This window comes from Branchiostoma lanceolatum, chromosome 3 (assembly GCF_035083965.1).
Source record: "Branchiostoma lanceolatum isolate klBraLanc5 chromosome 3, klBraLanc5.hap2, whole genome shotgun sequence".
NCBI classification, from domain to species: Eukaryota; Metazoa; Chordata; class Leptocardii; order Amphioxiformes; family Branchiostomatidae; genus Branchiostoma; species Branchiostoma lanceolatum.
Genome location: NC_089724.1, coordinates 27,540,075 through 27,563,911, shown reverse-complemented (window position 1 = coordinate 27,563,911; position 23,837 = coordinate 27,540,075). Strand labels below are relative to the sequence as shown.

The following is a 23,837-nucleotide window of genomic DNA, read 5'->3' as shown; positions in this document are numbered from 1 at the left end:
AGCACACGAAAGTTACCTTTGGTCAAGCCGCCACCAGTAATTCATTTTGCCCTGGTTCAGAAGTAAGAAAGAACGCATACAATCATTCACAAGCGTATCTTCTTGATTTTGTAGATTTTGTTTTTAAAGAATCCTTACATCTTTTCTTTGCTTAAGCTTCAGACGTATCTGCTGGCCTTTGTCTTACAAAGAAGAGGACATGAAAGTTAACTTTTGTAAAGCCACTACTAGTGGTTCATTCGCCTATGTTCAGCGCAGTAACAAGGCACGCGCGCAATCATCCGCAGGCATATATTTACATATACTTTAGGAGCACGCCTATACACCCACCCATTATTAACATCAGGCAGTGAATGTGCGAGTTGCATCGTGCACTTCATTGGTATTCCTCAGTCTTACTCGAGTTCCCACCAGGCCAGGCATGTGATGCTGCAATCTCTCGGGTTCATCTGTCTAAGCGCATCAGTTTAAGCCTGCATCACTCGCACGTGTACTTCCAACGTGTCTTTCGGCTCAGCTTTCCCAGACAGCCGGACATTCGTCAGTACGTCCAGGCAGCCTCTCAGCGGTGACATCGCAGTGGTCTTGTTCTCCAGACCATCAAGGGTTCGTGATTTACGTCGTTACAAGACAATTTGAACGGTGATTCTGCCAGCGAGTGTATAGAGGTAGGTGTAATGTTCACGGTCTGCGTTATCAGTTTCTTCTCGGATGCTTATCTCGTTTTCCTGAAGTATTGTAATCGTTCACTTGAAGAAGTTTGCATGTTTAGAATATACATGAAGCATGAACATGTGAATGATGGATTTGCGCATGGAGATGTATACTGCGAGCTGACACAAATCCTGGCTTAAATGTAGAGGATGAAAAATGACTTGCTTCGAATTTTGTTTGCATATTGCTTAGAGGGCGTAAGTTCTCTATATATATGCTTCTCATGGGCAACAGTACTATTATTCTCCGCGGTCTGTTGTAGAGGAACATAGAGAGAACGGAGTTTCTTGTTCCTCGATCTTGTGTGTTGCTAGTTCCTGTTACTAGTTAGACTAGCGAGTTCCCGTCTGATATTTTCCCACAACGATGACCAACAATATTTCTGTGCATGATCTTGTAGTTCAAATGATGGACCAGCTCCGCGCACGAAGACGCCAACTGTTCCGCATGCATCACAGCGCGGATAGCGCCGAGCAGCTCAACATGCCCCGGCAGGACAAGCACCGAAAGGCCGGGGACGAAAGCCCGGAGGAGTACGATCGCGAGGACCGTCACGGGCGCACACGGAGGAGGAACGTCTTCCGCCTGCCAAGCGGGTCGTCCCGTAGCACACCAACCCACAGCCCGGGCCCGCTCAACAGGAAACATGGTCATGGACATCATCAAGCCGAGTCGGAGGAGCACAGGCGGCCCTTCATTAATATAGCCGGGAAAATCAGCAAACTGCCTCTGTCTCTTCAGGTACGGATTGATGTTCATTTTCCGCCTTTTTGTTAACCTTGGCCAGTACCTTATAGTCTCTACCAGACTAACCGCGCCGGCTATAGGGAGAACATTTGCCGGGGGACTTTGGCCATGGAGGGTAACATTCGCAGCCGCATTCGGGGTTGCAATATTGGACCCCATCTCCGTAGCCGATTTCCTTCATACTATTGACTCTATTTTGGCCAATTTCTTCTATTTTCCCATCGACCCACGGAGGCTGGTAGAGCCTAAGTACCTTACCTCTATACCCTATCTTGACAATGTAAGTAGATGTTGATTTCCCGTGTGAACAAGATGTAGATACTAGGAATCTTCTTACCAACCCCTTGAGAACAGAGAGTTTAGTTATTGCATGAATCTTTTCGGGTTTCTTTCTTCTTAGAATCTACAGTGGCAACGGAACGTGCCCAATAATGCTAAAAAGAGGATTATATCCGACTAAAACGTAAAATCTCCAACACTGTAGAATCAATCATTGTGTGATATAGCGTTTTGCTTTACTCTCATATCTTAGCCCATATTTATACGTCTGCACTGTACATGGGAACTGCAAGTTGAGTTGATCATGTTGATACTGAAAATACGATTCATGAACACTTACGGGGGGGAGCTGAAACTAAAATTCAATGCCCTTTGCACACATACAATCAGTTGCCTTATATTTCTTTATTTCCCTACGTTCTTTGTACTGGACGCTTGCATTGTAACTAAGACATGCTCAAACTGCTAAAGATTATTGCTAGTGCTTTATTGGGCTCTGCATTAAGAAAGAAGAAGACGAAAACGCGCGTTAGTGTTTACCAAGAAAACTTAAAATCGGGGTGTGCATGCTTTCCTAGAAATGGACTATGAAAGGGGATTGAGGGAATATCCGTTGTAACAAATGGCCTGTTGTTGGTCGGGTAGGATTACTGAAGACTGGGAATCCGTTTAACGCCCGGCCTTTCGTTCTGATTGGTATACGGCTGGTCTCAAGGTCAATACCCTGATGATTATGATATAAACTCCTTACGGTTTATCAGTTAAAAGCACAGGATTCCCCTTGGTATACCTAGATAAGACCAATTCTTATGGCCTTCGTTGGGATAAATCATCTAACGGTAATTTTCTTCACACGTTCAGCATCCGCGGATCTAAAATACTATTTGTTAAGTGAATTAAGATACCACTTTATATTCAATACAAATCATTTATTCCTGGATAGGCGGAGTTATTCAGTTGATAGAAAAGCATTGGAATATATCGGAAGGAAACGCGCAAAAATATTTCTGGATACACTTTTCAAGTAGTCGTTTTCAGACAGCATCCGCTATTTTTCGTCAATGTCTAATGGAAAGAATTGGATAGCAAGGTTTTGTAACCGGTGAAGACAATTTAGGATCATGGTTGAATAGAAGAATAAGTCAAGACAGGGTTGTATGCTAATAAGTCAAATAGCTCCTTCTGTTTAAGTATACAGGAACTAATAATATTCGTCCGGGCGAGGGGAGTGCATTTTTCCAAGTATGTCGGAAGCATGCGTTTCAACCTTCAACGGGAATCAATGTTCTCATCATTACCGTTTAAACAAGTTACGCTATGTACATAATGGCAATTTGCAGCGCCGCATCCATGAAGCACGGAGATGCAACTAAAACTACTTTCCTCAAACAAGTTTCCGCCATTTATAACGTTATGGTAAGCAGAAACTAAACAACTTTTCTCAAACAAGTTTTCGCCGTTTATGACGTTATGGTGAGCAGAAACTAAAACTACTTTCCTCGAACAAGTTTCCGCCATTTATGACGTTATGGTGAGCAGAAATAAACTAAAACAACTATCCTTAAACAAGTTTCCGCCATTTATAACGTTATGGTGAGCAGAAACTAAAACAACTTTGCCTCCCGGGGATCCCGCGGAGAAAGTAAATTTTTATCTTCAGAAACGCATTGTAGAAACTGTTGCAATGCAGCACGTTGCGGCACACGGGATGCTGACTCCTTCCCAATTAACGCACGTCTACTATAATTAAAGTAAAAGCCCCCTCAATATCTTTCCTTCGTATGTGATTACAGCTTTAAATCTTCGGAAATTGTGAAAGATGGTGCGATAGAAGGACTTGGAAAACAAGGGCTAGCATAGATTATGTATAAGTCTTCCTATTTGTTTATCTGTTTATTAAAATTCACCACAAATGTGGAAGGGATGGGAGAACAGGCTATGATGCCTTTTCCAGCTCTCACCTCATAGAGGTACATCCAACTTCAGATACAATGAACATTTTAAAATACACAATTATACGATAACCTAATCAATAACTAAGCGTAATCAATCATATTACACTTTACTACAAACAACATAGATAACTGCTAAAATGAACATATTGAACTATTTCAGAGTGGCACTACTAGCAAACTATCACTCTAAGATCTCTGCATATAGAGATGCATTCTGGCAACTTTGCAATATGTAACAATAGTATTAAGGTCTTTAACGATGTTCATGATTGATAAAACAGAAACGTTGTCATCTAATGAGTTCAAATAGCTGGATATTTGTAGATATCAATTTCACCTTCTCAAGTTTTTTTCTCAACCCTAAGCAAGGGGCCAGTTCCGGCCTGTACACGTACTATTATTACTAATGCTAGGGTCACATTTTCAAGCCGGTGCCGGACGGGCTGTCTGCGAAAACGAAAAATAAAAAAAATGCAAATCAAGAATATACACAATTTATAGTTAGTTGTAGTTTTTTTTTAATTTTTGTGTCTTTTTTTTATATCTTTTATATCATATTTTTCGTTCCTGCAAGCTACTCGACCGGGCCCCGCTTTAGAAATGTGACCTAAGCATTAGTCTACAAAAACACATAAAATCATCAACATTTTTTTATAGAATAAGATCAGGTTGATCACTGGAGTACATAACAGCGTTCTACAATTGTCGTTGTTTAGGTAAGCCTAGATACATCAGAGTCCAACTCGCTAGAGGAAGGCGGGAACCTTATGCTGGAGACTGCGGACCGCCTCAACATGTTACTGGGGGACGTAGAGAAAGGGGCAGAACACCTGACTGACGTCATCGATCGTGTGGGGAACAGCATGGATCACGACATCCACAAAGTGTTCTCAAGGTGTGTTCTAATTAACATATGCACATCAGTGTCCTGGCGTATTCAAACGAATTTTACGGAATCAAAAAAACGAATTTGACGGTACTCATATACGATTCACTACGAAGAAACATACATGACTTTAACGGATTTAAAGATACTACAAACGATATAAACGAGTTGAACGAATCTGTTAATAAATGTCGTATGAATTGCAGTAAAATATGTGTGTGCTATTAGGAGTAGATCGTTTGAATTCCATCGAATTCGTACGTATTCCGTAAAACTCGTATGCATTTCGTAAAATACATATGGCATTGGATACTTACGCACCCCTGTACACGGGGCTTAAGATGTACGAACGTGTTCTCCCGGTGTGTTCTCTTAAGCATATGCACATGGGGTCTTAAGACTAACGAACGTGCTCCCCAGGCGTGTTCTCATTAGCATATGCACATGGGGTCTTAAGACTTACGAACGTGTTCTCCAGTTGTGTTCTCATTAGCATATTATGCACATGCTATCTTATAAAGATGTACGGTCCAGATAACACGTAAGCATGGGCGGAAGGATAATCCTTAGGACGATGATCGTCTGGGATGATTAGTAGTTTAGTACCATCATTCACGGTTTTATCTGATCTCTAAGCTGAGTAGGTTCCGTCTTTAGACTAAGATAGGGGAACTTTGCTTTCTATTTGAGACACATATGGGATAGCAGGCGATGTTTTGACTGAGTTTGCAGTTTGTGTTAGATTAAGTCTAAAATTATCAATTTACAATTGAAGTGGGCGCGTGTCAAGCAACTAGAATACAACAGACTTTTATACATGCTTGTTTTACCGACTCGGTGCCCAGTTTAACCTGCCTAAGAACTGAAAACGGATGATTTTTATTGAAACATTTTAATATATCATACAAATAACGGGACTCGGGAACATATTTTTTATAACAAAACAGCATAACCGTTCGTGATATAACACTGTTTGGCTGTTTTGGCAATTCGCAAACATGAATATCATTACCCGTTGCCGGTCACATTCTAAAACGCGTCTTGGTCCAGCGACATGAGATCTTCGATTAATGCTAATTTGCTCGACTTCTTCGGTACAAGCAATTACTACTGTTAGTATAGAGCTGAACAAGCTTAGAAACAAAATCACGTTTCACGTTGGCGCCGTTCAAAGCTTTGCCGACATAATTGTCCGACCGCCTTCCTCGCAATTAGATACAAAATTGAAAACCTCAAGGCAGCATAAACCTAATTCTGAATCTACCTTAGTGAAGTAAATGTGATTTTGTAAAGCAGATGTTGTCGTCTTACCCTCATAAAATAATTACATAATCTTTCTGTTGTTATCTTTTCATTGCTAGTGACTTTTCTTTATGAATATCTTCTTTAGAATATATTTTGTCATCAACTGAATTATACAATTCTATCATAAATTGAATATTCAATTCATAGTTTTTGTTATTAAGAATCTGTTGGACTACAGATCTTGCTCAGTAACACTAAGAAAGTTAGTTGATGTTCCCTGAAAAGTCTTACCGTTTCCAAATTATATCCAGTTTCTTGAGTAACTGTATCTTTAGCATTAACTCAATACTTTTGACGAATCTTTATGTTCACTTCCGCCTGCTCTCGATCAGTGTCTTTTTAGCACATCTTTAAGATGGAGAATAATTATTCAGTGCTATAACTAGCTTTATAAGTTGCACAGACTATAATATTTCGTAACAAATCAGATTTTGAACAACTTCTAATAAACACTCTCTTAATGTAAGATTGATAATGTTTTCAGCATAGTTGGATGATGAAGTTAGATTAGTCAGTTCTCTATCTAGCATTTACAAGCTGTGTTGACATTAATATTTTGTAACTCGTCGTCTGGTGTAGAAACAACTGCTAATTAAGAGGCTACAGATCTAACTTAATTTTTTGAAAAATGATTATCAGAGGACTAATGTTCTCTGTCGACCATGCAGACTCATACTGTGAGAAATCAAAGCTCTTATTAATTCATAACAATGATATGAATGAGTGGGTGGGTTACTCAACATGTAGTGTTTTTGAAAACACGCCTCAATCTTTAGTTATCATATCACCGAGAGATGAGATGTAGCCGAAACTGTGTCTTGAAGTTGTTTTAGAACCCGTGTGGTACTGGATTAGCATTGAAGTCCTCTCACTTTATTTTTACTTTATCAGTTTTTCTAGAAATTTATATTCGTAGGCCTACACTAAGCCAGATATGGAATAGATGTACAATTAAAATTATTATATGTATTCTGTAGCAGTTCGTTTTAGGATAGTTCAATTTTTCAACATCGTTACCTTGCACTGTATGCAAAGATTTTATACATAAAACGCTACAAGTACTGTTTCATGTTGCAATTAGCTCATCAATCATTTTTCAAGAAATATCTTAAGATTTCTTTGATAGAGTAGTCGCATGCTATTATTTTGTTCCTCATTGTCTGTCCGTCCTTTTTCATGTTTCCTAATGGGCAACACGAGAAAGGATGGACAGACAATGGGGATCAGGATTGTACTTGAAATTAGCCTCAAGGCAAGAACTTGCAATTAATATTCCATCAATAAACAGGCCTGTTCTTTTATCTCTACTATAAGTGACAAGCATTTATCTAATGATAGTTGTGTTTTTTTGTATCTGTTAAATGTATCTGTTCAACATGTTTTGTTTTGTTGTGACCTGTACTTAGCCCAGCTAGTGTGGCAAAAATGTGCAATACATTAAAGGTCTTCATTCATTCATTTTTCTGTACAGCTTGGAGCATGGGCTTCGGCGCTTCTCGCAGACACGGGAAGCCATGACGGACCTAGCCCGAGCCGCAAAAGACACCGCCGAGGAGATGACTCGAGCCGGGCGGGCCATGACGGACCTTCTCCGGGGAGCCCTTCTCATCAGCTCGGTCGTCGCCACGACCTACGCCATCAAAGAACTCATGTCTGTCAAAGATAACTGTTCCTTAGTGTACTGTTGTCTACTCCTAATCGCCTGTGGGTTGTGTGTAATACTCTTGTGGGCGCTGCTGGGAATGATTCACACGCTTCTAAGGCAGGGAGGGCTGGATTTCGCATTGCAGGGTGTCACTCTCTCATGGAAGAAGAGCATGGATAACTAGATATGTATGTACATTAGTACCGAGCATTCGCTTCTTAGAGGCCATTAATAGCTAGCAGACAAGATATTTGGAATACTATGATACTTGAGATATGCACCCTGTACATAAAACGGGCCCTTTTAAATTCAAATCTGTATAGAAACAAGCCGTTTGCGCCTTGGGCCGTTTTCTAACCGGAGTATGCCAAACAAAACAGGCCTGTGTATGAAAAGACTCTAATTGGCAGTGATGGATATTGTACGTCCGACATTTCCGAGTTATCCGTATTGAAAACCTCCCTGTGGTTTTCACAATGTACATATTGCAGTGTACGTATTGTATGTTTTCGTATTGGAGTGTTCTTTGTCATTCCGGTCATCACGAGACACCGTTAAAGGTGTGAAGAATGATAGATGAGACTTGTGAATAAACAGTACTTTCAGAGCAAATTTGTTGTGAAGGATATATTTATTCAGTTTTATGTAGGGCTAGCGGGTCTTCTAGTGCAAAGCGTTCTTTTCTACATGTATTTATATAACATTCCACGACCTGTAAATTTCAAGGAAGAACCCGTTTACACAGTGATGCGTATATAGCATGAAATTTACACACTTTTGAAACGTCCGGATACATTTGTCATATTGCCTAACAAATGTGAAAAACGTAATCCATCATTTGATGCTTTATATCAAATACACTTCTCACAAAACAAAGGAAACTAAAAAAAAAAGCAATATCAAAATCGGAATGGTTTGGTTTCGGACAAATTTGACAAAAATAAGTTATGGTAATTACCTCACAGAGATATAAGAGTCGTGTCATTTGTTAAATGAAGTGATCGATCTGAGACTACATCAGCCTGCCGATATGACCTAACCTCCAAGCAGAATTAGGGGGGGACTAAACCGTTTCATCTTCCTAGCTGTCGTGTTATGCAACGGTCCCAAATGAAATGCACCGGTGCCCGTCGGGGATGTAACACCGACCGGGACCCGAAGCCACAAATTTGTCCCGGTGGACTGCCGGGTACCGGGGATACGGGGGGAGACCTCCCGGTGTTCGCACGATTAGCTCACGGTTACTATTTGTTACCAGGTCCCGCGCTGATTTTAAGCTCGGGTTAAAATTATTCGGGGTCCCCGCCGGACCCAAATATAACCTGGCAGCCGCAGGGTGTCCCGTGGGCAATGTATGAATCACGCCCGAAAATGAAAATAAAAAACAGTCAGGGCCCTTTATTTCCAATTGGGACCGCAGCATTAGTGGAGGCAGTTTGACACAGAAACGAGCAGCTAAGAAAGCGTAACAAGCTGCCCGGCCGGGCCCCGGTTAGGAATTAGGACCAAAGCATTATGCTAGGGTCACATTTTCTAACCGGGGCCCGGCCGGGCTGTTTGTGGAAACGAAAAATCAAACTGTATGTCAATAAATTTTCACAAGCTATGCTCTCACATAATTTTGGGTACGTTTTGTGTTTTCGTTTATATCATACTTTTCGTTCTCAAAGACTGCCCGCCCGGGACCCGGATTGGAATTGGGATCAAAGCATAATGCTAGGGTCACATTTTAAATCCGGGGCCCGGTCGGGCAGTCGTTGGGAACGAAAAGTACGAAATAAAAGACGACAAAAACACAAAAGTTTCCAATAATTATTCAAGAGCAAAGCTTGTACATATTCAATGATAAACACTTGAATTTTTCGTTTCCGCAAACAGCCCGGCCGGGCCCCGGTTGGGAAATTGGACTAAAGCATTAGGTGGGCTGATTACAACTTCGCGTTGCCGGGTTTCGCGACTGTCACGCCCACAGACTTCCTCTCCATCCTACACCGCGACAGGTCGGCCTTCACCAGCTCCTTGCCGCCCTGGAACCGGTCCAGGAACCCGTCAACACGCCGCTGCTGGTCCGGGGACAGGCTGGAGTAGTAGTCGGTGATCCTCTGCAGCATCCAGAGCGGATAGACGAACAAGCCGCGGACACTGGTGACGTCACCGAGCCGGAAGTCGTGAACTCCGATGACCCGCATCATGTCCGTCTCGTCTGCTGACTCCTGGGTAAAAAAAACAGAGTGGGGTCACTATAAATTCTTTTGTATTAAATAATAATAATAATAACCTTTATTGTACGCTCATGCCCTATCACGGGCTAAGTACAGGCATATAGGTACAGAATACATGGTAATGTTCACATAATGACACACAGAACTTCTAATACTGATCTAAAACAATAGTTCTGAAACTACACTAATTCATAGGTTCGGCTTCTTCTCGGCTCTTTGTGATGTTAGAAATATAAGTTGAGATGGATTTGTTTAACATTGTACGGTCAAAACGCTTGATAAAAATGAATTTCTCAATTTTAGACATAAATTGAAAGTGTGGACACGTTCCCATAATATAATCAAACAAAACATTTCTATTGCTGAAATATAAACTACAATCTACAATAAAGTGTACTTCATCTTCTACCTTTAAGTTATTTAAGTAACAAAATTAGAACATACGCTGCCAGCATTTGAAATGTTTGTTTAGCGCTGTGAAATCGAAATAAAACCGCAATCTATATTTCGAAAGTCAAAATTGTCCAGGAAAACCCCGAAGGTAGCATGTTTCACGCGTTGTTCTCAGGGTAGATGAGCCGCAAGGTCTCGTCTTCTGAGTCCTGGTAAGACGAAGCGGGATTTAAGTAAATCATTCGGTATTTAACAGTGTGTTGTCCGCATCATATGTATCTTGGTGGCGCTGGTCTGGCCCGTGGTGACATATGGCTGCGAAGCATGGACACTTCATGCTAAGGACACTCAGAAGATCCAAGCCTTTGGGATGAAGTGTTACAGGAAGCTACTAAGGGTCAGCTGGACAGAACATCGAACAAACAACTCAGTGCTAGAAGAGCTGGGGATTCAAAGGACACTATTGAACATGGTAAAGAGAAGGAAGCTACAATACTTTGGCCACGTCACTCGAGGGCAGAACATCTCAACACACATCCTGCAAGGGAAGATCTGTGGCAACAGAAGCAGAGGGAGGCCCCGCAGGAGATGGGGAGATGACATAAAGGAGTGGACAGGGCGGTCACTGGCAGAATGTACCCAGAGGGCGGAGGACAGGGAAGAATGGAGAAAGCTCGTGCTGAAAGCCACCATGGTCCCCGACCCTCAAGATGAGGATGGGACTAGGTGAAGGTGAAGGTTGGCGCTGTGGAAAAGTGGTATTCAACCTATATCTCATAAAATAAAGGAAACGAAAAGAAAGCAATATCTAAAAAGGAATGGTCTTTTTTTAAAAACATTTTTGCAAAAGGAGTTATTAGGCAACACCATCTTACTCTTATGGATGGTATCCGCGCGCGCATTGACTTTAGCCTGTTCAAAAAAAATCACCTCCTCCGAGGCCCCACAGAACCCCCAAACTTAGCCGACTCATATTGACGTAAAAGGCCAGCATTGTGCCGGCTTGTCGCACAACTCATCTCGATAAAGATGTATTTCATATTTCATTCGGAATTGTCCAAGAAAAGACAACAAATCACACAGAACGTAAAGAAATTCATTCTTTATATGAAAGTCATTGAGTTATCCGACAATATAATCTGTCAAATCTTTGGTAAGCTCGGTCGCAGCCTCCAGTAAAAAGGTGAATTAAGCCCCCTTCTCACAGGACCCGCGGCACGCTGGCGGCGTCGCTGCGGCCGATCAAATTAACAAAGCACTCAACGAATTTTATCGACAAAAAAAAAACGAATCTTTTCAAGCATTGTGTTTTTTTTGTCTTTGGTCATACTTGTACGTTTTGAATGATATTCCCATTTCAAAGTCAAGGGTAACACAAATCCAGTTTAGGACGCAACGACGCTGCTAGCGTGCCGCGGGTCCAGTAAGAGGGGGTTTTAACGGCATGCTGTCCGCGTTTTCATTAATGCCTTGCTTGGCGCTGTGGAGTATTCAACCGTATTCAACCGAAATAAAAGCGCAATTCATCCTTTATTCAATGAATATTGACCGATGGGCCCGAAGAATACACTTTGCATCTGTTTTGCCAATATACCTTTTAGATGACATCAAAACACATCCGGCGACATATAAAACGCACACTCTGCGTAGGTGTAATTGTTACAACAAACAGATGAATAGAAAAAAAATAACATCACTCTGTTTCATTTCTTTGGCAGCGTTGCGAAACATGACTTTTTGTATGGCGTAGCTGGCAGCAGAAACCACTAAAAAAGAAGACGAAAGGAAGTATACATCATCAGAGAGCGTGCTTTGGCAAATATGGACGTCATAATTACTTGTACAGGGATTTTTTTTTTATTGAACAATCCAACATGAAAAGAACGATTCTCTTTGTACGAATGCAGATGAAACAAGAGTCCGGAGCCCCAAAATCTCCATGAAATTTGTTTTTATATATGATGTGTTTTATTTGCCCTAGTTGTTTGTTTTTGCCGCTGGTTGTTTTATTTTATGTGCCAAAGGGTATCCACATACAGGTTTGGTAGTGTTCCCATTTGTGGTTTGACCACCAGCTGTTGGGACCTGTTGGGAATAGTTGACCTAGATAAGAGACGAACAGATGGTGCGACCTCAAAGCCCACAATAGAGTAGATATTTCTCATTATTTATGCAAATTCAGTCCGAATTTGCATAATTACCACTTTAGTTTGTACATCTCTGTCCAACCCACCTGCGTACCAAATATCATGAAAATCTGTCGCTCCTTTCTTCAGTTATTCTCCTTTGAATATTTTTACAAATACGCCATTGCAGTTCCAATGGCACATACCAGGGGGCCCAAAATCGACCTTGACGTTTCTCCTCCCAGCACCTACCCACAAACCGAATATCATTACAATCCATCTACACGTTCTATAGTTATGCTGATTTTACGCATCCGGTGACACATACATACACACACGGTGACACAAACATACACACACGCGCACACACGCGCAAACACAATAACTTTGCATGATTTGCACTTCAGTGTGTACATCTCTGTCCAACCTACCTGCGTACCAAATAACATGAAAATCTGTTGTTCCTTTCTTCAGTTATACCCCTTTAGAACATTTTTACAAATAGGCCATTGTAGTTCCAGGGACACTAACCAGGGGGGCCAAAATCGACCTTGATCATTCTCCTCCCAGCGCATACCCACATACCAAATATCATTACAATCCATCAACACGTTCTACAGTTATGCTGACTTTAAGCATCCGACGACACCCATGCAAACGATTTACCTCCTTACTAATGCAAATTCGGTCTCATTTGCATAGTTTGCACTTAAGTGTGTACATCTTGGTCTAACCTATCTTTGTACCAAATAACATGACGATCTGTCGATCCTCTCTTCAGTTCTTCTACATTGAAGATTTTTACAAATACGCCATTGCAGTTCCAGTCACACATGCCAGGGGACCCAAAATCGACCTTGACCTACCTCCACTTAACACCCACCCACATACCAAAAATCATCACAATCCATGTACAGGTTCTACAGTTATGGTGACTTTAAGCATCCGGTGACACATACATACACACAAACACCAAACGCAAGCAAAACAGTATATCCATGAAAAAGCCTTTTTTCATGGAGATAAATAGGCCAGGTGCTGTTACATTCGCCGGAGGTCGTCGCTAGATTTCAATGTAGAATGTTCAATCAAGCTGTTATAGAAACAAACACCAACAGGGATCTAAAGCCCCCCCCCCCCTGCTCACTGGCGGCGTCGCTGCGGCCGATCGAAATGACAAAGCGCTCAATCATTTTTGCAACGAATTTCATCAACAAAAAACGAATCTTTCTATTCAATAAGCTTTGTGGGTTTTGTTGTCTTCTTGGTCATACTTGTACGTTTTGAGTGATATTTCCATTATAAAGTTAAAGGGTGACACATATGTAGTTTAGGACGCAACGACGCCGCCAGTGTGCCGCGGGTCCAGTCAGAGGGCGGGCTTAAACGGCTTGCTTTGCGCGTTTTCATTAATGCCTTGTTTGGCGCTGTGGAGTATTCAACCGAAAAAAAAACGAAATAAAACCGCAATTTATCATTTATTCAATGAATATTGACCGCGGGGCCCGAAGAATACACGTTGCATCTGATATGCTCATATACCTTTTAGATGACATTAAAACACATCCAGCGACATATAAAACGCACAGTCTGCGTAGGTGTAATTGTTACGTCGAACAGATGAATAGAAAAGATAACGTCACTCTGTTTCATTTCATTGACAGCGTTGCGAAACATGACTTTCTGTATGCCGTAGCTGGCAACAGAAACCATTAAAAAAGAAGATGAAAGGAAGTATAGGTCATCAGAGAGCGTGCGTTGATAAATATGGACGTCACTCGTACAGAGATTTTTTTGTTGATTGAACGATCCAGCATGAAAAGAACGATTCTCTTTGTACGAATGCAGATGAATATAGGCCAGGTGCTGTTACATTCGCCGAAAGTCGTCGCTTGATTTTGATGTAGAATGTTCAATCAAGCTGTGATAGAAACAACCACCGACATGGATCTAAAGCCCCCCTCTCACTGGACCCGCGGCACGTTGGCGGCGTCGCTACGGCCAATTGCATTGACAAAGCACTCAACGAATTTCATCGACAAAAAACGAATCTTTTAAAGCTTTGTGTGTTTTCTTGTCTTTTTGGTTATACCTGTACGTTTTGAATGATAAACCCATTATAAAGTCAAAGGGTTACACAAATCCAGTTAAGGACGCAGTGACGCCACCAGCGTGCCGCGGGTCCAGTGAGAGGGGGGGGGGGGCTTTAAGCAGCCTTTTTCGAAACAAAACAGCTCAATCTTGTGCGACATACGCACGACTATCCAAGAATGCTCTCAGTTTTCGATCTTGCGACAACCGTATGACGACGTGTAAGAACCCTGGAAGATTAGCCCCCGTATGGGCTACTGGGTATCACAGTAAACTACCAATGAACTACTACCTTTATTGGATATTTGGAGTTTCTTTCAACACAACCAGGTAATCTCACCTGCTGACTTTTCAGTGTCTGTCAGACACCTTCTTCAGAGCGTCTGACTGGAGTACTGCTTCTCACCGCTATAAGTAGCCGATGTAGGTGGCGCTTTTGCGGGGAGAACGTAATCACAAACGTGGCTGAGCTTGTATCCCCCCACTGGTGATGACTTCCTGATCCATACTTCCTCCTTGATCCAACGGATACGTCTGTTGTCCTCTCTGTCTAGTACGAGACGAGGGGGATACAAGCTCAGCCATGTTTGGGATTACGTTCTCGCCGTAAAAGCGCCACCTACATCGGCTGCACCTCGAAAGAGGAGGAACGATGATGATGATGATGTATGAGAATTGACCGGCATCCTACCTTGATGTGCTCTTCAAATTTCTTGGCGGTGTCCAGCAGCACCGGTCCCTGCTCTGTGAACATCCGCTGTAGGATCGGGAACAGCGTCTCGGGGATCTCTTCGTTAGGCAGGAACCCCCGCGGGACCTCGGGCGGCGGGACCTTCACTGCCTTACCGTCCACAACCGTGTAGACGTCCGCGGGAGACTCCTGAAGCACGCCGATCATCGTCTCCACCCAGCACGCCACGACGGGAGCACGGCACCGCATCAGGAAACCTAGATGACATGTGGGAAACCGGGTCTTCATTTACAGAGGAGCTTTGAGTTGACGGTGGTCAGAATACCATTCAAACCAACCATACGTACAATGTATGACGAACACTTCCAATAAACAAACAACCAAACAGACAAACAGACAAACAGACAAACAGCCACATTGTATTAATCCTCGATCCAACCAACCAACCAACCGACCGACCAGCGAGCCAGCCACCAACCAACCAACCAACCAACTAACCAACCAACCCACTTATCAAACAACATACAAACCAACCAACCAACCAACCAACCAAACCAACCAACCAACCAACCAAACCAACCAACCAACCAACCAACAAACAAACCAACAAACAAACAAACAAACCAACAAACCAAAACAAACAAACAAACAAGCATGTTTAACAACAAAAAAACAGGTCCGGGCAATAGATAGACTCAACCAAACACACAATAAACTAACAGGTTTTCTACTAGAATTACTGTCCAGCTAGTGGCATTCGAGCAATATTTCATCCTTTCACACTAGTGTTAGCAACAACAAAAACGCCCTCACCCGGTACAGGATCCCTGTACAGGTGTGGGTACAGAGGTCCGCAGAAGGCGAAGTCTGCCACGCAGGGCTTGTCTCCCAGCAGGTACGGGTACCGGGACAGGTGGGTCTGGAAGTCGTCCAGGAACTCCTTGTAGGACCTCTCGATCTCAGGGATGGTTTCTTCGTTCACTCCAAGCACGGGAAGACTGTTCTTTAACACACAGACGTGGTTCGTTGCTATAAGTATACTTACTGTGTTTAAAATCACATGGGAAGTAAACTAGATCTTATATTGCGCCTAGTAATTGGCAAAAGGACTCGGTCATTAAACAGAATATTTCCAATACATCGTAAATATTTTCGTTTCTGTTATAACATGTTATTATATGTAAACATATGTTATTCCAGATTTCCAGATAACTATACACATAATTACACACACACACACACACAAACACACATACACACACACACACACACACAAACACACAAACTCACACACACAAACACACAAACACACACACACACACACATACGCAAACACACACACACACAGACGCAGACACGCATACACGCACACACACACACACATACAGAGAGAGAGACACACACACACTTACTCACACACACAAACACACACACACACATACTCACAAACACACACACACATCACACTTTGAGAGACAGAGAGCTGACCTTGAAGTTCTCGTACGACCCGAATCTCTCGGGATTGTCCATTTGCTCCAGTGGTGGGGAAGTCGGTGCCGCCGCCCGGCCGAACTGCAGGTCCACGAACTTCCTCTGCTCCATAAACGACCACCTGGAAACAAAAGGACCATGTTTAAACAGTGCATTATAGTAATTGCTGGTTAGGGTTAGACTTAAAAGAGACTTAAAAGATCTTTTCTGTACCAAGCGACGCTGCTGCATAACAAATCTCTTTAAGCCTTAATGTCGAATACCTCCATATAGATTATAAGCACTCGTATTATCTATGTATTTTAATGACTTAAACAGTACGTATTTTAGCATTTGTAATTGTATTGCTGAGCTATGTGATTCTTAATAAGTCGCTCCTTTTGAAAATTATGAATATTCTAAATCGATTTTGTGTAAATTGGCTGTAATTCAGACCGTTGTCTTGACTGTCTGCAAAACGCTAAAAAAGATCTTTTGACTTTGACTTTGAAGGTCTATTGTTCTATGATTTGGATAGAATTAACGGCATTTTGAAAAACATAACATAATGTGAGACTGCCAACAGAGTTTCCCTACAAGTTGAATAAAGCTTAACAAAATGGATCTGCTGTTTCCCCTGGGCTTCAAATTTATATCACCTATTTCCTTCGCTAAAAGCGTCAAAATATAAAAAAAATGAATAAAAACAAAATGTCAGTATGCATCGATGACGTCTTGACAACAATACGACGATTACCAAGTACTAGTAACGTTTGCAGAAAATAAACTCAAAATGAGGTAAAAAGCAGAATTTTTTTCCATTGTGACTCACGTCTTTAACCCACAAACATGGCGGACGCTAGATGACGACACAGTCACGTGACTGCAAACATTCTAATTCGAATACTTCGTGGGGAAACTCCTGTGTCTAACCTGTAATGCATGGCGGGTATCAGCAGCCACTCATCGGCGTACAGTTCCAGTAGCATGGACACGAGGGTCTGTATGGGGGTCGTGGGCAGCACGGAAGGCTCCGGATGCTTCCGTTCTAGGTGCTCGATGATGGCGGTAGTGTCCTGCAGAGTCTTGTCGTCCGGAGTGATCACCACGGGCACGACGTTCCACCCCACTCTGGGGAAGATCATCTTTTCGTACACCTGGATTAAAGGCAGCCAAAGCATTTAATGAGGCTTGAAACTTGACTAAAAAAAACTCTAATTTCTAGTCATTCCTACACATAGTTTCAATAACACTATACCATTACATATCGACATTAAAGGAGCAAAGATACGATGTCGTCACAAAAATCGAGATTTTTCAACTTCGGCAGTAACGAAAGTAACAATTTTCAATCAGAAACACGGAAAAATATACAATGGACATACATTTCTGCTCTGGTTCTACCATGATTACAATATTTCCACAGGGGTGTCCCTGTGGTGTAGTGGTGTGCTTGGAATCATAAGGCCCGAGTTCAACTCCCGGGTAGGACACCTCTGAACAAGAGGTGCATTGAGTCATACCAAAGACTTTATAAAAATGGTGCATACTTATGAAACAGTATGGAAGTTAAACACACTCCACTGCCGGCAGTGGACTAGCCCCCTGCTGCAGTGATTGCACCATGCACAGTGTGGCCCAGGGCTATGAAACGGGGATGGGCACCGCCCTATACACCTTATGGTGTGGGAGGAATTTAACTTTTTAACTAACAATACTTCCATGGCAGTCTAAATTGCTTGGAGTGAACTTGCTAAAATCAAGCTGTTTAAAGTTAGAATGTAGGCTCAATATCTCGATATCTATAATAATATTTACAGAGAGATGATAATATCTACCTCCTCTGTAGCAGTCACGGAGTCGAACGGGATGTTCTTGTACCTCAGATACGGCCGGATTTTACCGGAGAAGTAGGACAGCTCGCAGGCCAGGAGCTGGTAACGTCCGGAGGAGGCCATGGTTACGTTATACCGCTGTTTCGGGTGGGGGAATAAGTGCACATTTACCCTGGGAGCCAAGCTGTACATCGGGTCGTCAACCAGTTTCTTCGACGGTCCAAGGCAGTGAGTCCGCCGATCTAATCTAGATCCCGCTACGGGGGAGTTTGTAGGCTTAGCTTGTAGCCCGGGTTAGTTGGCCGGCCGTTCACTCTAGATCGGCGGGCTCACTGCCTTGGAACCCCGAAGGGACTGGCTGGCGGCCCGATATCCAGTTTGGATCCCAGGGGCAAACAAACAACAATATTGTACTGGGATCCTGGTGAGTGTAGTACCACAGGGATACTAAAATCACCCATCAAACCCACCCAGTTCTGAAATGTTCTAGCGTGCATGCCGGATATACTGGAAGTAATTTTGAAACGCATAGAAATATAGATTTTCCTCATTAGTTTTGCAATTTAAGTCCTAATTAGCATAATTCACACTTCATTATGTACATCTCTGTCTAAGCTACCTGCATACTAAATCTCATGGAAATCCGTCGTTCATTTGTTCAGTTATTCTCCATAGAAGATTTTCACATACAATAACGCCCCTGCAATTACAGAGCAAGCTATTAGGGGGCCCAAACCTACACCAATTCTTCGTCACATCACAAGCTATCTGCCACCCAAAAATCAATACCATAGCACGTCCAGGTCAAAAGATACAAAAACGGAAGTTCTCCTGCGGTACCAAGGTCACATACCAGGGGGCCCAAAATCAACCTTGAATTTCGGCTTCCCAACATCCGCCCACACCCCAAATATCATCGTAATCCATCAAGAGGTTCTTGAGTTATGCTGACTACAGTAGTGCGGAAACACAAACTTTGACACAGACAGACAGACAGGCACACACACACACACACACACACACACACACCTAAAACTATATCTCCATTTTTTATGGAGATAAAAAGTTGGTAAACAAGATGTAGGTTACCCCAGCCTCGTAGTCAAAAACACCCCTCCCCCTCCCGAACGTACAAATATGTACTGACTAGGCGCTGCAGTATGTTATGTACGTTACATAGCGTTGGCAAGTAAAGTTTACGATACGCCTAGCTCCTTGATAAGTCAAAAGTGCGTACCTGAGTGCGTACAGAGAGTAGTTGTAAAAGTCAGCACCTGTTGGGACGATCTACAATGCCCGACTGCCGGTCGGGTTTGCTGTTGATACACCGAGGAACATTGGGTCAAAGGGCGTTGACCGCTCGGTCATACTTCTGACCAATCTTGTGATGTAGTTCATGTTTAACCTAACGGGGGAAACTGGACAGAGTTCGTCGACCTTTCGGTTATACCTACACCCTATATGTTGTCGGCTGGTTTCACACCAGGAAGTGAGTCAGAGGGCGTTGACCGCTCGGTCAAACCGCATAATGATATGGCGTTAGTTTGTCACTGTTTGTATTGCATTGCATACCCGATAAACCGCCTCATGCCGTAACATACCAGGTTTGTACTGGAGAATACAAGCTGCATGTCCGAACAGAGTTATTTTATCCCCTCATATCGGAATTGACCCCTACTCCTATCGATAAGTGTGGTGGGTTCTTTTACGTGCTCGAAGTGTGGCTCTCCATATAACGTCCTATCCGAAGGACGTAGCCTAGACTAGGTATTCGTTAACATCTGAGTCGAGTGAGGAAAAAATAGGTGTAAAGTGCCTTTGCCAAAATCACAACATTGTGACCTGTCAGAGATTCGAACTCAGTACCTCCGGACTCTGAGTCAACAACCCTAAACGACAAGGTTATCGGCACGTTGTGTTCCATTAGGATTTCTCTCGCAAAAGAAGTTGGCCCCGATATGTTGAAAATCGCAAATCATCGCTCCCCGCAAAAATTAACACCCGCGCGGCCAGAAATCCTGCAAAGGAGGCGAAGAAGACTAGCTAAAGTAACAGAGGGCGTTGACCTATCGGACAAAAAATAAACTTGTCCCCTTTCTTCATTGGCATCTGTACTAGTCTCCAAGCAGACCTACGGGTTGACAAAGAGCGTATCCAACTGGCAGACTAGCCAACCCAAGTATCATGAGAGTTTTTATAGCCAACCCAAGTCTCATGAGAGTTTTTATAGCCAACCCAAGTCTTATGAGAAATTTTTATAGCCAACCCAAGTCTCATGAGAGTTTTTATAGCAAACCCAAGTCTCATGAGAGTTTTTATAGCCAACCCAAGTCTCATGAGAGTTTTTATAGCCAACCCAAGTCTCATGCGAGTTTTTATAGCCAACCCAAGTCTCATGAGAGTTTTTATAGCCAACCCAAGTCTCATGAGAGTTTTTATAGCCAACCCAAGTCTCATGAGAGTTTTTATAGCCAACCCAAGTCTTATGAGAAATTTTTATAGCCAACCCAAGTCTCATGAGAGTTTTTATAGCAAACCCAAGTCTCATGAGAGTTTTTATAGCCAACCCAAGTCTCATGAGAGTTTTTATAGCCAACCCAAGTCTCATGCGAGTTTTTATAGCCAACCCAAGTCTCATGAGAGTTTTTATAGCCAACCCAAGTCTCATGAGAGTTTTTATAGCCAACCCAAGTCTCATGAGAGTTTTTATAGCCAACCCAAGTCTCATGAGAGTTTTTATAGCCAACCCAAGTCTCATGAGAGTTTTTATAGCCAACCCAAGTCTCATGAGAGTTTTTATAGCCAACCCAAGTCTCATGAGAGTTTTTATAGCCAACCCAAGTCTCATGAGAGTTTTTATAGCCAACCCAAGTCTCATGAGAGTTTTTATAACCAACCCAAGTCTCATGAGAGTTTTTATAGCCAACCCAAGTCTCATGCGAGTTTTTATAGCCAACCCAAGTCTCATGCGAGTTTTTATAGCCAACCCAAGTCTCATGAGAGTTTTTATAGCCAACCCAAGTATTATGAGACTTGGGTTGGCTATAAAAACTCCTTCTGCCAGTTGGATACGGTCTTTGACAACCCGTAGGTCTGCTTGGAGACTAATCTGCACGCCGTGAAAACTCTTTTACACCAAGAAATCAGCAGACAAGTACAGTCCTGTTAAACAACTACCTGTAACGTAACATGACCAATTTATATAACGTCCGATTCATTCAAAACGTATTTATTCAAAACCGCGCGGACAGAGCCAAATTTTAAACCCATGGGTAGAAATATCAGCTCTTCTAAAAAGAAAATGCATAGTCTGTTAGTTTTTCTCCGCCTATCTAACGCCGTGCGAGCATGTATTTATACTGGGGTATATGATGAAAAATTGTGCTAGAGTAACCAATTATCGTCCACTTCAGTCTTTTCCCTTCTAGCGCTATGCTTGAAGAACATAGACCAGAAAAAATGCACAGTAACTGTCCAAAGTAGTCTACAGACAAATGATAGTAAAATAACTTTGTCTGTCCCACCACTTGCGCCACGCCCCGTAAAAGAAGAAATGTGAACATCGGAGACGATCGCGTGCGCATGCGCGAAGGCTGGAAACTCAGACACTATTTCGAGAGACGCCTCTTTATGGTTTTATAATAAAAACGTCCATGGTATGAATATTGATATTTTGCATAAAACCTTTGAGTAACGGTTATGAAACGATTATCTTACGTGAAGATGCAATTAGGCTAGCTGACGGTGAAAATACATCCTGAAGATAACCCGGGTTGCTTAGATGTTTACGACGATGTTTACATAATGACGTTTCGTAGCTTAGGAATCAACGTTGTTATTACGCTTTGTGTATCTACAAGCGCGATTGATCGTCACCGATGTAAGATAACCAAATGTGTGTTCAAAGAGAACAGAATCGCTTATAGGGGAAAATATCATACGTTCAATTAGATTCGGAACGTTTATTTCAAAACATGCAATGTCTCTATGTGAAGGCTAGTGACAGTGATATAATTGATCTACTGGGTCAGCCAAATTATCCGACCTGAAATATATATTGGCAACATATGATGTCTTCTCCTTTGGGCGATTCCGTTTACTTTGAACACAAATTTGATTATCTTACATATCGCGTTTGTAGATGCCTAAGGCGTCATAATAACCCAGGTTCCTAAGCTACGAAACGTCGATCGGAAAATGAAATACATTTATCTGTGAATGTCCCAAATTCGAAGCCGAAAGAAACAGATCATTTACGAAAGTATCTGAAATCTCTGAAAGCTTTCCTAGATTAAGAAATACACAGAAACTCATTTTCCTTTTGAAATCATCCAACCCACTCATCATCAAAAGTGTGGGCCTTTTTATTTTCCACTGCTTTAAAAGAAGAAATCAAACTCCGCATTAGAACCGTAGATATAGAAACTTATTGTAGACTAGCAATATAGTATGGTCTTGTATCACATGTATGTCTTATGTTTTACTGTATGTTTGTACCTCGACATTGTTGTCAACATGCAATTAGCCTACGGGCATGAATTTGCAATGAACGTCTATGTAAAGATTGTGACAAGATTTGCAAACCCCCCCTTTGTTAAGGCACCCAGAGTGACAGTGACAGAGCATTTTATGAGGCTTGAAAACTGGAAATATTCTAGTTGCTGTAATCTTTATGAAATTGACATTAAACACCAGTGTTTTCCACATTTCCGTGCGGATTTCTTATCAAAAGTGCACAAAAGCGGCCCAAAAATAAGCTACATGGTGATCTTTTAGTTTCACGCGTCTAGTGTAAATAGACCGATACCCTAGCCCCGCCCACCTCCGTCAAAACGTAAATTTGCAAAATTGAACGTAAAAGTGCAAATATTTGACGGAGATGCAGTCACTCTCTCATTGGTCGAATCGCTGATTGTAATGGACAGTCAGGATCAGTCTATTAGGGCTTAGATTTTCTATCAGTTTTCACCACACAACGACATCGTATCTTTGCTCCTTTAATGTCTATATATATATGTAACGGTATAGTGTTATTAAAACTTACTTTGTGTAAGAATGACTAGAAATTGGAGGGGTTTTTTTTATTCAAGTTTCAAGCCTCATAAAATGCTCTGGATGCCTTTAAGGCGCCTTGTGGCAGTGTTTGGCAAACTTCGTCAGTCCCGGGCTGCACAACAGAGTTCCTGAGGGTGTTGTGTAATCAATAAGCAGCGGCTCATCGTACAACAAACGACAATATCACAGGTGACGGTTTACTTTGATGAGCACACACCCCGCGGAAATTAAGTATCACGAGTGGACAGAACACTTCACTTTGTGTATGAGTAAACGTTTCGTTTGCAACTCATGTGTCTCCCGCATGGCGACGCTGACACGGACGGAGAATCTATGATACCGATACCGTTTTCAACTTCACTTTAAGCTGTCTTGTTATTCAGCTCCACTTTTATATGTGTTATCTATATGTGCCCGGCTGGT

At 42.3% G+C, this 23,837-nt stretch overlaps 2 protein-coding genes across 2 annotated transcripts; one reads left to right on the top strand and one right to left on the bottom strand.

Moving 5' to 3' along the window:
- Positions 1-1,018: 1,018 nt before the first annotated feature.
- Positions 1,019-8,123, top strand: LOC136431271 (uncharacterized). The gene is made up of 3 exons (XM_066422597.1): positions 1,019-1,455; positions 4,412-4,590; positions 7,358-8,123. Exons 1-3 carry the CDS (start codon positions 1,081-1,083, stop codon positions 7,713-7,715), a joined length of 912 nt encoding a protein of 303 aa, XP_066278694.1. The 5' UTR covers positions 1,019-1,080; the 3' UTR covers positions 7,716-8,123.
- A 20-nt stretch (positions 8,124-8,143) lies between these two features.
- Positions 8,144-19,731, bottom strand: LOC136431270 (uncharacterized). The gene is made up of 7 exons (XM_066422596.1): positions 19,597-19,731; positions 18,363-18,497; positions 17,458-17,681; positions 16,543-16,666; positions 15,868-16,057; positions 15,055-15,311; positions 8,144-9,744 (listed from the first exon to the last, which is right to left on the bottom strand). The coding sequence occupies exons 2-7, from the start codon at positions 18,480-18,482 to the stop codon at positions 9,460-9,462; spliced, it is 1,200 nt and encodes a 399-aa protein (XP_066278693.1). The 5' UTR covers positions 18,483-18,497; positions 19,597-19,731; the 3' UTR covers positions 8,144-9,459.
- Positions 19,732-23,837: the final 4,106 nt, after the last annotated feature.

Excerpts from the sequence above, each read along its gene's own strand:
- LOC136431271 (XM_066422597.1), top strand. The coding sequence starts at position 1,081 with ATGACCAACAATATTTCTGTGCATGATCTTGTAGTTCAAATGATGGAC. Across the intron at positions 1,456-4,411 it reads AACTGCCTCTGTCTCTTCAG|GTAAGCCTAGATACATCAGA; the intron begins GTACGGATTGAT and ends GTCGTTGTTTAG. Across the intron at positions 4,591-7,357 it reads ATCCACAAAGTGTTCTCAAG|CTTGGAGCATGGGCTTCGGC; the intron begins GTGTGTTCTAAT and ends TTTTCTGTACAG.
- LOC136431270 (XM_066422596.1), bottom strand. The coding sequence starts at position 18,482 with ATGGCCTCCTCCGGACGTTACCAGCTCCTGGCCTGCGAGCTGTCCTAC. Across the intron at positions 15,312-15,867 it reads GTACAGGGATCCTGTACCGG|GTTTCCTGATGCGGTGCCGT; the intron begins GTGAGGGCGTTT and ends CATGTCATCTAG. Across the intron at positions 9,745-15,054 it reads AATTTGAAGAGCACATCAAG|GAGTCAGCAGACGAGACGGA; the intron begins GTAGGATGCCGG and ends TTTTTTACCCAG.